Here is a 15089-nt window from a genome sequence, read left to right as displayed (position 1 = left end):
CCAAACTGTAACGCAACTTTCTATTTATATCATTATTATATTTTCTTTTTCACTAATCTAATTAAAAATCCTTCTCATTTGAGTGAATATTTAAGAGGTACTATATTGATTTGAGTAAATGAAAAAAAATTAATATTGGTACAACATCAATCGGACGTAACTTAAAATGGCGCTTCGCCCCATTCCAAATTCGGCCTAACACATGACTAGTGTCTAAGTAACCTAAACTCCACGCCGAGGCGTCGTGGCTGCAGAATTTGCACCGTCCCGGCTTATGCAGCCGCGGCGTATCTGTGAAGAGATCTTTGCCAACACCTCCTCCCTTTGGGGGCGGTTAACATAGAGTATCCACAGGGCGAGGCTGAGCATCACCCCAACCGAGATCAGCCCTAGCCCGGTATTCACCACACGGAGATAGTGCTCAAGAGGGGGGCAGTAGATTGAGGTGATGTTGCGGAAGGCATCCCTCACGAAGTTGCAGTTTTGGAGATTCAGCAGCAGCGGAGCGTAGTGCTCGAGGGCGTAGCTCACGTTCACTGCAGTCACCAGCTCCGCGTGCATGGCCGGAGTCAGCCTCCCAACGCTAGAGCAGAGGCCAAACGAGGATACGGTACACGTATAGTTTTGCCACACCTGTAAACATCAAGGATGCTAATTTGTGTTTCTAAATATACCATTAAAAAATGTCTTCACGGTTGGTGTCCTAACTAAAATTAGGAGATGCAAATAGAAGCGTCCTAATAAAGCAAAATATTAAGATAATTAGTCCACAACCTAGGGACGCTTTTGCATCCTAAATTATGGTTATTTTTCAAAAAAATTCAATACAAGTGATTGTGTCTCTAGTTTTGTATCCTTATAGTGTGAATTGAGTTTACTAATGTAAACAAGACCACTTACTGTGGAAGCATTTTCCACGGAGAGTTCCCCGGCTGAACATATCCGTTCCTGCAGCTGGGCATCGTAGGGGTAGCAGAGAGGAGGTATGACCGGGCCGGATTGGTTGTAGTAACTTGAACCGGCCTGGGGAGGAGGGTTCGAATTGGCAACCGAGCCCACGAAACCATTGACCAAATTTGAAATATCATTGATAACCTGTTTGCTCTTGTAAAGGGTTTGATTTGTAGTTCTCTGGTCGACACAAGGCAAGATGTTGCTGAGGGCCGTTTCTGCATGAGGATTCTCGACCCACTCTCCCATCGCCAAACACGTGTCAGCAATCGCGCTGATCACAGACGCAGATTTAAAGCAACGATGACTATGTAACGAAAAAAGAAAACGAGCTAGTTTTTCTTACCTGTCGAGAATAATGAAAACCCCCAAAAGGATGAAAGTGACAGCAACAAGTAGCCATCCACTGATAATGAATCTACACAATTATAGATGTAACAAAATGATCATCAACTGCGTAAAGAGATTAAAGACGAAGAACAAGAAACGAGGCTCACACATGCATCACGTGCTGATGGCCGAAGATAGACAATGCTGCAGCACAAGTAAAGGTGAAGATTATCAAGATTATGAAGGCAGGAAGTTGAAAGAGTGGGCACAAAAGTGTTCCGATCCACCAATACATACCTAGACCTAAGATTGATACAACGAGCATCACAGCAGTGATGATGATCAGTGCAGACTTCCTACAATAAGCAAGAGGTTAATTAATGCTTAAGTGTACAAATGCAGCAAAATTTTGTTTACTGTTGTAGCAGAAAACATACACTTTGCTGAGGACTTTCCGGATTTTGCTTGAGTTCTCTTTAGTCTTCTGCTCCAATGTATCTGCTGCAGAGCTTAAGTCTACATTTAACTGATCAATGTCATTCTTGACATCTGATGGAAGGAAAATCTGGGCCACACTGATGGTTTTTGCAAGCGATAAGTATCCTGTGACATTTCTAAGTGTCTCCACGGTGTAATCTGATTGATTCACAACGTAATCCAGAGTATGCATTGCTTCCCCATGAAAGTCGACTTGTCCCACGGAGAGCAGAATGCACCCGATGCTGTTGAGAGAGAATGTAGATCATGAGCAGAGGAATCATCCTCACATTTCTTGACAAAGGCAAAGATGGTAGTTAATTATCAAATGATCAACATTGCATTCTATGATTAAGAAGATCGATGATCAATAACCGAAGGTGCAAGATTAGATTATTACGCTGCAGCAGAGGTGAAGAGAATGAGAAGTAAAAGGCATAGCCTGAGAGACCAGCTTGCTTCATTTCCAAAGATGTTTATCTTCCATCCGCACGAGTAGTGCACCAGAAGAGCCACACCGAAAGAAATAAACCATAAAATAGCAAGACTAAAAGCTGCTGCACCTGTGAATCCAACGGACTAAAGAAACGAGGGTCAGAAACATGATACAAATATCCACATCCTCAAATATAATAGTAGTACTTATCAAACAAACTATACTAGTACAAGATTAGATAACAAGATATAGCAGAACAGTTTTGGTATTTGGGGAGTCTGTTCCAAATTTAAAATACTATGAACCACTAGCAACAAAAAACACGAATTAGACCAAACAAAACTAACACGTTTCTTGAAATTATATCAAGATCGCATCTGAACATGCTTTAGTCATCTAAACAATTCATCAGAAATTATGTGAACTTCATCAGCACACACCAAGTTCTAGCAAGAGGAAGAATATCCACCATATCACTGAAATTAACACAAACACAAGCAATCAAAAGAAAGATCAACCCCCACACGCATACGAAATCCAGCAAACAGTGAGAAAGGGAACTCACAGTCCAGTAATGTTTGTTGGCAATATCCCATCCACCTCTGTATTTATGGAACTTGGAGAGAATGTCAGGCCTCTTCGTCCTGTTCGCCGCCAATACAAGTGTGCTCACATCATTGGCAGGCCCCGGAGCTTCTCCGTTAGAACTCAACGTTCGATCCTTCCAAGATCCCATATTTTCTTGACCTACACATTCAGCACTTTGATTCATAAATTTATGCTAAAAAAGATGAAATCTTCCCTGCAATTAGAGAGCACATGACAGGACATGATGTATAAAACCATAAACCAACATGATTCAAAAGCTCCATACAACAAAACCTCATACTCTCAAGAATCAAGTCATTTGGTGACACAATTAAGCCCCCATCTCTATTATTTACATAGAAAAGATGCTAAAACGTCCCATTTCATGAAGAATATGAGCTTAACTGAATAATGAGATATATGTCCCACTAGCACATTATCAAGAAACCTGATTACTCTAAACAGTATAAATTGTACGGTAGTATATTGAAAACGACAAGTATAAATTCCAAGAACCTAATGGGTTACAATTAGCAAAACTAACAGAAACAACCCCCATCAAAATCCAATCTTTCACCTCAAACAAAAGGCAAATTAAATCATGGAATAACAATTGAAGCAAAGCATCAAGAACCCCAGCAGCAATAACACTAAAATTCTCAAGAATAAGGAAAAGGAGCAATCAAAAACCAACCTAAAATGGAGTTGAGAGGATCACTGGGGTGGCAAAGCACAAAACTTGAGTTGAAGACAACAATGAGAGAAACAGCAAAACACAAAGAAGCCCACTTCCCCATCTTCACCGCAGCAGCTAACCAATCTCACTGCAAGAACTGGAGATAAAGCCAGTGCAGATCATATCATCCGTGTAGTTACTTATTATCGCACATGGCAAACAAATGAAAGGGACATTTCATTGATTTTCTTATTTAGCAGTTGCTAGACTAGTGAGGCCCTGATTATCAGAGATCTCAGTCTCTCAACAACAGATCATGTCTATGTATATATAGGCGCCAATGGGGCAGATGCAAATAAGAGAAAATCAATGGAATTATAGAGCTACTTAGGGGTGGGAATACGGGTATCCGTGGATACCCGACCCGAAAAAACCAGGTACCCAAACTCGAAAATCATCAAAATGTCTATTCAAAACCCGCCTCGATATATTTTCGGGTACTTCAATACCCGCCCCGGGTATCCATACCCGACGTATCGGGTACCCAAATACCCGACTCTTTACAAGTGTTATTAACTAATAAAAAAATTTCAAATTTTATATATTAAAATAAATATAGAAATATTTAAATTGACTAATATCTTTAATGTTTCATTTATTTTAAAGTATACGATTATAATTTTGGGGATTGATTATGCAATATGTAAGTAAAATAATAAAAGTTATGCATTTAATATAACTGTAGACGCAACCAATAATATAATTCAAAAGTCAAAATAATTAAATAAAATATATAAACCACATGAGTTGGTTGTGCAATACGTAAAAGTCATTAAACAACTAAGCAAAATATAGAAGCATTCATTGCTAAACGCCTAAACCTAATTTAAAAAATGCGTTTAAATAATAAATTAGATATTCGGGTAATAGCCGGTACCTGTTCGGGTTATCCAATATCCGATTTATCTCAAATTTCAATACTCAATCCCATAAATCGGATATTGGGTATCCAAAATCCTGCGGGTATCGGGTCGGGTACGGATAAATCCAATACCCGATATCCGTATTCCCACCCCTAGAGCTACTGAAGTCTGTAGTTGCTAGTCGTTTCTTCATTGTTGTGGTTTTTTATTTTTTAATTTTATTATTATAAGCTTTATTACCTCAAAACTTTAACTTACTAAATTTATACTCCCTCTGTCCCAATAAATATGAATCGTTTGCTTTTTGGCACAAGATTTTATGTAGCGTTGTTTTGTGAGTTAAAGATGAGAGAGTAAAGTAAGAGAGAGAGAAAAGTAGAGAGAAAGTTATTTCTATTTTAAGAAACGTTTCATTTTTAATGGGACAACCCAAAAAGGAAAACGTTTCATTTCTAGTGTGACAGAGAGAATATTTTGTACGTGAATTAAAAATTACTACTCCCTCCGTCCGCGAATAAGAGTATCGTTTTTCCATTTTAGTCCGTCCGCGAATAAGAGTCTCGGTTCACTTTTACCATAAATGGTAATAGGGTCTCACCTTCCACTAACTCATTCCACTCACATTTTATTTAAAATTAATATACAAATGAGACCCTTATTCCACTAACTTTTTTTCACTCATTTTTCTTAACATTTCTTAAAATCCGTGTTGCCCATGAATGAGACTCTTAATGGTGGACAGAGGGAGTATATTTCCATATGCTGAAAATTATACTCCTATTGTTTTTAATTTTGTCACTAATATTTCATTTTTAAAAAATCAAATTTTGTCGATAAAGAATAAGTCTATGATTAGGTATTTCGTATAATAGTTTTAGGAATTCAGTTATAAAAAGTGGACTATATTTTCATATAGTGGAGAATGGATTTGTTACTTTTAACATGTTCATAGTAAAATGAAGTGGACTATATTTTCATATAGGAGTAGGTTTCATGCATATTTAAATAATTTAAATTTCCAATTAGGCCCAAAATTTAATCAAATGAAAATTATGTGAAATTTAATTGAATAATTTGTTCTTTTTACATAAGAAGAAATATTATGTGAAGCTATAAGTCAAATAATAGGAATGGCCGAAGGGATATAATGAATGCACAAATAGAGAAGCCAGAATAAAGTGAAAAAGTGTGTCGATGTCTAATTAGTTTACGTGGTCATCATCACCGATTCACCGTATCTATTGATGTCTTAATTTTATCACTTTCTAAAATAAAAATAAAATTGGACTTTATCACATCTATCTATACATATATAAAAGGCGAGTTTTGGTCTTTTCTTGAAATATTTATATGTTTTGTCCTTATTCTGAAATATTTATAAGTTATGGACCAATTTGAATATTTTAAGTAACTCATAAATATTTATTTATATATTTTAATGAGCATTTGACTAATTCTTAAATCACTACAATGACTTATTGGTGGTTACAAATATTTAAATAGAATAATGAGCATTTAACAAATTTTGTAACCTATATTGTCTTGATTTTAAAATTTATGATGTTTTAATTCCATGATCTCTCATGTACTAATTTTGTACCTATAAAAGGCATAGAATTGGATGAAATACACTATACACACTAACAAAACATTCTTCATTCTCTCTCAAGCTCCCAACATTTTATTGCACATTTTAGGAACATTGTTTTGCTTGATTTTGGAGCCCCATCAAGTTTATAGGTGCCTAGTAGGTTTGAGATGTTATATACTTTAGGAGGAAGTCGTTTTCATCTCTGGGGAAAATATGTCAATCCGAGAGCACTAACCGTGATGTAATTTGTCTTGCGAAAAGATGGTTTTTCTTGACTAATTTTCATTGTAATTTCCATTTCATTTATTGTTGTTTTTTTCCTTTGATTACAAAAGTTAGTACCGCGTGTATATGGTTCCAGAATTTTACCCCAATATTTCTTACCGTTCTTAGAGAGAGAAGAATTATAACATCCTTAACTCAAACACACATAGTATTTATCTTTATCTTTACACAATTTATTATTTTTAGTAGAGAAATATGAAGGATTATTTTAAACATATTTTTCAAAAATGTCAACACTTAATGTAGTCTCTTTATCATTGTCCAAATAATTGTGTTCTGTCTCAATTCAATTTTAAATATGTTTAAGTTAATGTCTTTAGGTGTAAAATGAATTGACGAGTATATATTTATTGAATTTTTATTACATAGTAGTATATTTTTCTATTTTAAATCGTATAAATCAGAATTTTTAATTGCGGTTGAAGGAAGTAAAATTTAGGACACGTTCGACTATTATGGCTAGACCCATGCGTACGTTACTAATTTTTCATGAATAACTTGACTTCCCCGTTTCCATTGATGTAGTTGTTTGAAGTCCACATCAAAAAATAATGTAACCAAGGTCCAAATTGTTTTTATTATAAATTTATGCTTCCTGATAATATAAAAAAGATTAGATCGCAATTTCCACGTACGTGTACCGATCATAATAAATAAAAGGTCAATGGGAAAGAATACTGCACTGTCTTAATTCTTATACAGACATCACGTATAATATTTCAACTTATTTTATTTTTAAGAAAACTAATACTACTATATATCATAGGTTACAATTTTTTAGCTAAACACGGACCCTTTTATGTATAACTTGGAAATGAATGAAACGATTAGTAGAATTTCCAGTTTCAAGGCAAACTAATAAAAATTTTAACGCAAGCATCAATTGGACATGCCTTATTAATTCCATTCCTTATACGTTTTCAATTTTGTCAAATTAATATGTTAGGCTTCATTCAATTCATTAAAGTTAGGTCGATTACCTTCTGTTCATTTTTAACACGGATTTAGTAAAAAACACTTGTACAGTTTTGACTATTTTTTGATTGAAGAAAATTGCACAGCACCAAACATGTTGAAAATGAAAAATAAGTTGAGGTATGATAAGCCAATCTTGTTTGTTACTAATATGTCTGCCTTTAGAATTTTAAGTGGAGTAACAACACGCCAAAACACCAATTTTTTTGTGCAGTTTGCTACTCCTATTTTAGTAATCTGTTTAGGGTTAAAGGGGATGTAAAAGCCCAATATCAACTGGAATTTTGATACTATATGGTAGTGGGCTATAGGCCTATAACAGCTGAGGCTAAAGAGAGTAAAATCATGTGTGCAAGATTAGGGTAAAATAGCCCATTTTCATTTTTCAAAGTCGTAGAATTGGTTGCTTAAAAAAAACAGAGTTGTATAAAACAGAAGCACTAAGAGTAAATTCGTTTGATAATGACCGGTCCTTAATAACAACGAGCTAGTTAATTAATTATTTGATCTGCACTTTTTGCTTGTGTGACTATATGATTTGAAATGTGCAAAACTAACAGGGGAACTCCAGTTTTCACAATTTTGTAGGTAATAAGTTGTGTACATAATTAGGATACGTACAAGGCAATTCAAATGACTTTCAAGATTAGTAGATAACCTTTATTTTCTTGCATTTTAAGTTTTCCCGCTTCCGATCAACACATCTCAGCTATCTTATTTGTTTAATAACAGTCTCCAATTAAAAGAATGACACCACCAAACAATTTATAGTACTCACTATCTCTTTTTCCACCTATTCCCCATGGGGAATCTATAGTACAGTAGTAATATTTTTTAAGAATTAGGAATCTCTTCCCATATTATTACGGATCTTTACTCAAAGCTGAGTGATGAAATTTAATGTAACTGAAAAAAAATAATCAAAGATTTGCACACTATATACACCTATTAATTATTAGACCTCCCAAATTAAACACCCCTGACTTAGCCCAAATGAATCCCAGAGACAACAGCCATGAAATTGTACAAGAGCAGAGCCGTGGAGGTGGGCACGCTGAATGCGAGAAGTGCAAGCATGGCAAGCGCAAAGCCGGGCCTTGTGTCCATCAAATAAGACTGCAGATGGCCCACCGCGTCGCAGATGATCGCATCGTAGCCCACGTAGACGCGCCTCTCCCACTCCATCCATTCTCTCGGCAGCTCGCAATCAGCCTCCCTCACCTTCATCTCGTGGATCCTCTTTCGCAACACGATCATGTTCTCGTCCACCACTCTCCCACCCTTCCACCCGTGGTTGCGGGCTTCTCCCTTCATCGCACGGACCCTGATCACCCCCGGCCTTCTACTCGATTTGATCTTACCTAAAGGCTGGAAAGTTTGTAGGAATGAAGTTGATGCCATGTTTGTTTGGTACTAGTATGAATTCAGATTTGATGGGAATTTGTTGATGGAATGATGATTTGTTTTAAGTGTGCGTATATTTATAGTTTGAGTTTAGTTCTTGATTGGGCATGTGACAAGAATTTTTAATATATTAATTTAATTAAAATAAAAGCGTGTTAAAACTATTTCTGACAGCGAGCCGCCCCTGCCAGGCGTAACGCGTTTTATCAAAACCGATTTCGGTGAAATGCTGTGAAAGCGTCCATTCGTTACCAGATAACGCCGTTTCCCCCCCCCCTATTTTGGGTACTACTATTAATTTATACAAAACGAAACTTCTAATCTGATTTTTGGCAATAATTTTGAGAGATAAAAGTCAAATTGCTTCTTAGAATAATTATTCTTTTCCACCTCAAAAAATTACTAGTACTTACTTATTTTCAATAAAGATAAAAAATGTTTAACCAAATTGGATGAATTAAATATGCTCCAAATTACATTCTTATTTTTACTATTAGATGCTTCTTAATATTTTCAATAAATTTTTTAAATTATACTATGTTAGAATTCATAATAGTTGACTGAAAGTTTTAAATTAATTTTCGGACAAGATAGAAAAAAGACAATAGTTGCACTTAGGGTCAACTCAACAAGTCAGTCCATTAGATTTCAGATTAACTAAATTCGGGTAATAGACTAATCTAATTAGAATTTTATTATCCTATTAAACTTGCGAGTTACACCCTCCGTCTTCAAAGTTTGTTCCATTTTTCTATTTCCGTTCGTCCCACAAAATTTATCTCATATCACTTATTACCAATTTTTGGTAGTGGATCTCATATTCTACTAACTCATTTTTAATCATATTTTATTATAAAACTAATACTCCCTCCGTCCCCTATTAGGAGTCACTCTTTGATCGGGCACGGGTTTTAAGAAATGTAAAGAAAAGTTGGTTGAAAAAGTTAGTGGAATGTGGGACCCATTTTTTTATATTGGTTTTATAATAAAATGTGAGTGAATTGAGTTAGTGGAATGTGAGACCTACTTACTATTTATGGCAAAAATGAAGTGTGACTCTTAATTGGGGACGGACCGAAATGGAAAAGTGTGACTCTTAATGAGGGACGGAGGGAGTATATAAAAATAGGACCCACATTCCACTAACTTTTCAACTCACTTTTCATTACATTTCTTAAAATCCGTGACGGATCAAGACAAAGTGAGACCATATTTGGAGTATGGAGTGAGCATTTAGGTAGCCTACAAATTTTGGATGCTCTAAATCGTAATGTCTTCAAAAGGATATACGTTAGCTTCTTTAAAAAGAAATTCGAAGGGTGCAGGATGAATACCTGTATTGAATAGTTCTCAACTCTGTTTTAAAGTGTGCACGTCAGATTTATTACGAATACTTATTCGATAATCACTATTAAATCATTAAATGATGCCAGCTTACGATGCTTGATACTTCATGTCTATAGAGGTCCACAGTTTTCTGCATAGGGGTTTATTTAATTTGTTTGTTTTTTTGCATGTGAATCTTTAGTGGGAGGAATATGCCTGTTTTTCAGTTTGGTTGAAATGCGTTATGGTTTGGATATTGAATTTTAATATTTGACTTTGTTTTGGTCGGCAAATTGTTTAATCGTTTGGATCTTGCCTCCATTTCGTCGCCAGTTGATGCCAAATATACTTTCTATTTAATAATTGATCATTTACATATATTTTTTTGTAAATCAAATATATTTGTCATATAAAAATAGGATGAAATATTAAAATTAATAAGACGGTGCAATTAAATAAATAATACGTCCTTATTACGTAAAGCAAGGGATGGTAATCTTTGTACTTTTTCACCTCTTTTTAATTCATTTTTTTTTTATAATAATATCCCCATATAATTAAGCTGGCACCAGGCAACAATAATCCTCTAAATATATATAATTGATTTTTAACTGTACTATTTTTCTATGGCAAGTTGCACTTCTCAAACGTGTTGGCTTTGTTAAGTACTATAGGATATACATGTTTGTAAAAACTTTCCCAAGGATTTTCGAAGCATTATCTGTTGCTTGCTGGTAACATTTTGCGTGGGACGAGACAATATAGAGGAAAATATCTAAAACATCTCAGCCGTGATTTCATTTGAATTTAATGCTAATTGGCCATGGTCAAATTCGTTATTTATAAATTTAAATGAATAGGGGTTTCTAGTATCAAATTATTTATAAGGTCAACACTCGACATTGACGTAACTGGACCAAATCACTATGAAAATACTATGAATTAATCGTTGCATACAATGTTTCTTTAACTACCTCAAAAAAAAGTCTTCTAGGAGTAATATTAATTAATTGGTATTGATTTAAGGTGGGATTGGTTGGATGATAGAGTTTAGTAAATAAGAGAGAAAAGGAGAATCTTCCATTTATAACTACTTGCTAATACTCATTAATTATTGACATTTAAATAATACAGTTTAATTGTCCATTTCATCAATCATTTTGTACCAAATAGTATAACAATTAACAACTTTACACATCGTAACTAGCTACATGCAAAAATATTATTACAACACTGCAAATGAAATTGCGTTCGATTTTTAATTACATTATATTGTGTAGCAAATAGGAGAATACAAGAGCAAAAGATGTTGATGAACTAATCACCAAAAGAGCAAACACTCCCAAAACTAAACTAGGCCTATTGTTCATCATCAAAATCTGCAGCAACCCTACTAATTCATACACATCCGAATCATAATTCTCATACCAATCCTCCTCATTCTCCAAATTATGCTTTTCCCTCTCCTTCATCTCCGTTTCTTGAATCCTCATCTTCAAAACAATCATATTTTCGTCCACAAGTTTCGAATCTCGTCGCTTATCTCTCTTACCGTCGTTTCTCATTGCACGAATTGAAGTTGAAGCTCGTTGTCTTCCATTTCCGAGCCTCTTCGGAGGGGCCGAATGGAAGCGTGAGAGCAGTAAGGATTGAACCCCATAGGAAGTTGGCACAACTGTAGTCATCTAATTGATTGATTCTTTAATTTTTCCAAGATACTACTTCTTTAAATTTTAAATGTGATAATTTAGTGTGTTGGAGTTTGGTATTTGTAGAAGTAGCAATATATATCTTGGATATGAAAGAAGAGGATAGTATATAAAGCGTGTGATGGGATGACGCGGGATAATAATATGTAAACAGAAAGTTTGTGGTAATTAACTATTAGTATTAATTTCTTGGAATATACTTATTTCTTCTAGTAATCAATGTAGGTGGAGAGGCGCCATCCACAACAAATTTGCAATTTATAGTTGTCACATGCTATCTTGAATTTTTCCAATTTTTTCACTTTGATGATATATTTATCATTTAATTCTAAGAAGGAAAGAAAAGTAAAAACTGAATACGCGCTTTTCTCATATAAGTATTTTTATCTGCCATCCTGAATTAAAATGAAAATGGCATTACTAGCCTAAATAACGGAAAAAAGTGGAAGTATGATGAATGTGCTGCGTTTAGACTTAGGGCGTGTTCAAGTTCCTAGAAATGATAAGAAATAGGGTGATTTCTAACTGTTAAATGATGTTCATGTTTCATTGAATATATCTGGAGAGCCCGATCAGAATTGGAAGGCCTGCACTGTTGGGCTGTGTAACACCCTTAAATCAATTCTGCTCCACACCGTGGTTTTCAAATCTGCATTGAAGCTTGAGCCAAGAAATGGAGTTAAATTGACTAATGTACCCTTTGAATTCTCTGAAAACATAGAAAAAGCGGTGGTATTATGGTCACACACTCACACTACCCATGTTGGAATATATTAATAAATTCATGCAGACCATTTCTTGATCCATTTCGAAAAAAATGAACACCCTAAACCTTCATTAATTATCATAATTGAACAGTGCCAAATCTGGATTAGATTTTATTCTCACAAATCCATATCTACTAAAATGAACAGGCCCTTAGAGCATCCATAATAAATAGGGCAGCCATATGCCAGCCACTTTCTCTCCCTGCCATGTCATCAGCACTAAAAATCCATCTGTCACATCACCATTTTACTCAAATAGGCTAGCCTAAGGCCAGCCGCAAAATAATTAAAAAACAACTACATTTACAAAATTAAATTTACGATAAATTATGAAATTAAATTTACGAGACATACACGGAAAAATTCATTCATTACATTAAAAAAAAGGTACATAGATAAAAAAAAGTACATAAATTTTTTTTTAAAAAAATCGGGCTTCCACACACGAGCCCCGCCTCTCTCTACTCCTCATCATCGTCGCCGCCGCCACTCGGGACCTCCACATCGGTGGCATCTGAGCCCCCCATCTGTGCCCTCGCGACATCCAAATCGACCTGCATGCTATCGAGCATCGAGTGAAGAAACCTCTTCTCCGTGGGGTCAGTGGCAGCCCTCCAATCTTGGAAGACCTTGTACATCTGCTCCCGCGTTTTTTGTCGCGAGAAGAAGGTGTACGCGCGGGTGGGGGGCGGGGACTGTCGACTGGACCTCCTGGGGCGATAGGGGGAAGATCCGCTCGCTGCCTGTTGCGCCCGCTTTTGGCCAATCGGGCGAGTGCGGGTCGCAAACGATGGAGGGGATGGAAACTCCTCAATCCGGGGGGAGGTCGTGGGAACCGCCGCTGCTGCCGCCGCTGTAATCGCCGGAATAGTTCAGTTTCTGCTTCTTCGGCCACCCAGCGTCGACCCCTGCCCGGAACTTCTCGGAGTCCTTCAGCACCACATAACAGTTCCAGAAGGTGAACTCCTTATAAACCCCCGACTTGGGGAACTGACTCTCCGCTATCCTCCGGCAGTCCTCCTCAGTCTGTCCACTACGCATCATGCGGAGGGCGTTGGCGTACAACCCTGAAAATCGGCCGACCACGGCCCTGATGCGTTCCCACCCCTTCCGGCACTCCTCCCCGCTGTAGTCCTTTCCGTGCGCATCGGCCAGCGCCTGGAAATAGGCGTGCACTCGCCGATTTCTACGCCGAATTGCCGCTAGGTGGTCCCAATGGTTCGGCTAGCCGGTGCGCTAGCCGCCATTGTGGATGCTCTTATACACGTTCTGTTTCGCTTTGGTTACGTGGATGGTTTTGGGCTTCCCGTTTTGAGCATTGATTTATTAATAAGAAATATAGGAGTATATTTTAAAATTTAAAAGAAATCAAAATAGATGTGCATCCGAATCCAATACAAATATTAGGTGCCACATAAGATAAAATTGATCATAAGAAAATTATAACGGATTAATTAAAATTTGGCTAATTGTTATCTACACAAATGTAAGGAGTAATATTAGTACTTTAGTAGTACTAGTAGTATATTTGAAAAAGTATACTCCGTGCATTTTATGATCTTAAACTAGTGAAAATTATCTTTCACTTAGATTTAAGCTTTATACTAAATGTCTGTAAGAGCATTCCCAACCGTTTTCCTAAAACCTTCCTTATTTCTCCCTAACTCTTGCCACATCAGCGCCACATCAGCACCATAATTTATCCCCAGTTTTTAGTCAACTGCTCCAATGGTTTCTCCCTTATTTCTCCCTCATTTCTCACTAACTCAACATTTCATTTTTACATCATCACTAATTTAATTGTTTTATTTTTGTATATAATAAAGCTAGCTAATTTAATTTATAAGACAAAACAAATAATAGTAATAAAGTTCGTTGTATTAAACACGGGTAAACATTACAACGACGAAAATTAATAAAAAAAAGGGATGAGGATGAGGATGAGGAGAGAATGAAGAGAGAAAAGGGATGAGGATGGGAAGAGAATGAAGAGAAGGTGTGTATTTATAGAGGGGGAATTAAAAAAAAAAAAACAAAAAATATATTTATCGCCGAATTATCGCCCACAGTGGTCGGCGATAATCCGGCGATTTTTCGCCGGTTGGTGATAAAACGGGAGGAAAAATCGCCGAATTATCGCCGACCTCTCCCATTGGTCGGCGATAACTCGGCGATAGACGGCGAAAAAACGCCGACTTTTAGCCGGCACCATAGGGAGTGCTCTAAACTAAATGGATATTTTGTAAAAAAAATCTGTTACTTTAAGAGCACTCCCAATGGTGCCGGCTAAAAGTCGGCGTTTTTTCGCCGTCTATCGCCGAGTCATCGCCGACCAATGGGAGAGGTCGGCGATAATTCGGCGAGTTTTCCTCCCGTTTTATCGCCAACCAGCGAAAAATCGCCGGATTATCGCCGACCACCGTGGGCGATAATTCGGCGATAAATATTTTTTTTGTTTTTTTTTTAATTTCCCCCCTATAAATACACACCTTCTCTTCATTCTCTCCCCATCCTCATCCCTTTTCTCTCTTCATTCTCTCCTCATCCTCATCCCTTTTCTCTCTTCATTTATTTTCTCTCTCTCCATCTATATTTAATGAATTCTGAATCATCTTCTCATTCTCAGTCCGACGAGGAGATATATACAAAAA

The 15089-nt window shown here is 36.4% G+C and overlaps 2 protein-coding genes across 2 annotated transcripts; both read right to left on the bottom strand.

Moving 5' to 3' along the window:
* Positions 1–77: 77 nt before the first annotated feature.
* On the bottom strand, positions 78–3773 carry LOC125187810 (uncharacterized). The gene is made up of 9 exons (XM_048084452.2): positions 3477–3773; positions 2760–2941; positions 2159–2337; positions 1719–2003; positions 1579–1637; positions 1449–1485; positions 1298–1369; positions 901–1225; positions 78–633 (listed from the first exon to the last, which is right to left on the bottom strand). Exons 1-9 carry the CDS (start codon positions 3577–3579, stop codon positions 223–225), a joined length of 1653 nt encoding a protein of 550 aa, XP_047940409.1. The 5' UTR covers positions 3580–3773; the 3' UTR covers positions 78–222.
* A 4198-nt stretch (positions 3774–7971) lies between these two features.
* Positions 7972–8698, bottom strand: LOC125190649 (uncharacterized). Its single transcript, XM_048087999.2, has one exon. It carries the CDS (start codon positions 8631–8633, stop codon positions 8217–8219), a length of 417 nt encoding a protein of 138 aa, XP_047943956.1. The 5' UTR covers positions 8634–8698; the 3' UTR covers positions 7972–8216.
* Positions 8699–15089: the final 6391 nt, after the last annotated feature.

The sequence above is a fragment of the Salvia hispanica genome, chromosome 5, assembly GCF_029641045.1.
Source record: "Salvia hispanica isolate PSC_SH4W2 chromosome 5, Shi_PSC_v1, whole genome shotgun sequence".
Taxonomy (NCBI): domain Eukaryota; kingdom Viridiplantae; phylum Streptophyta; class Magnoliopsida; order Lamiales; family Lamiaceae; genus Salvia; species Salvia hispanica.
The sequence above is the reverse complement of the archived record's forward strand: the minus strand, read 5'-3'. Positions and strand labels throughout refer to the sequence as shown.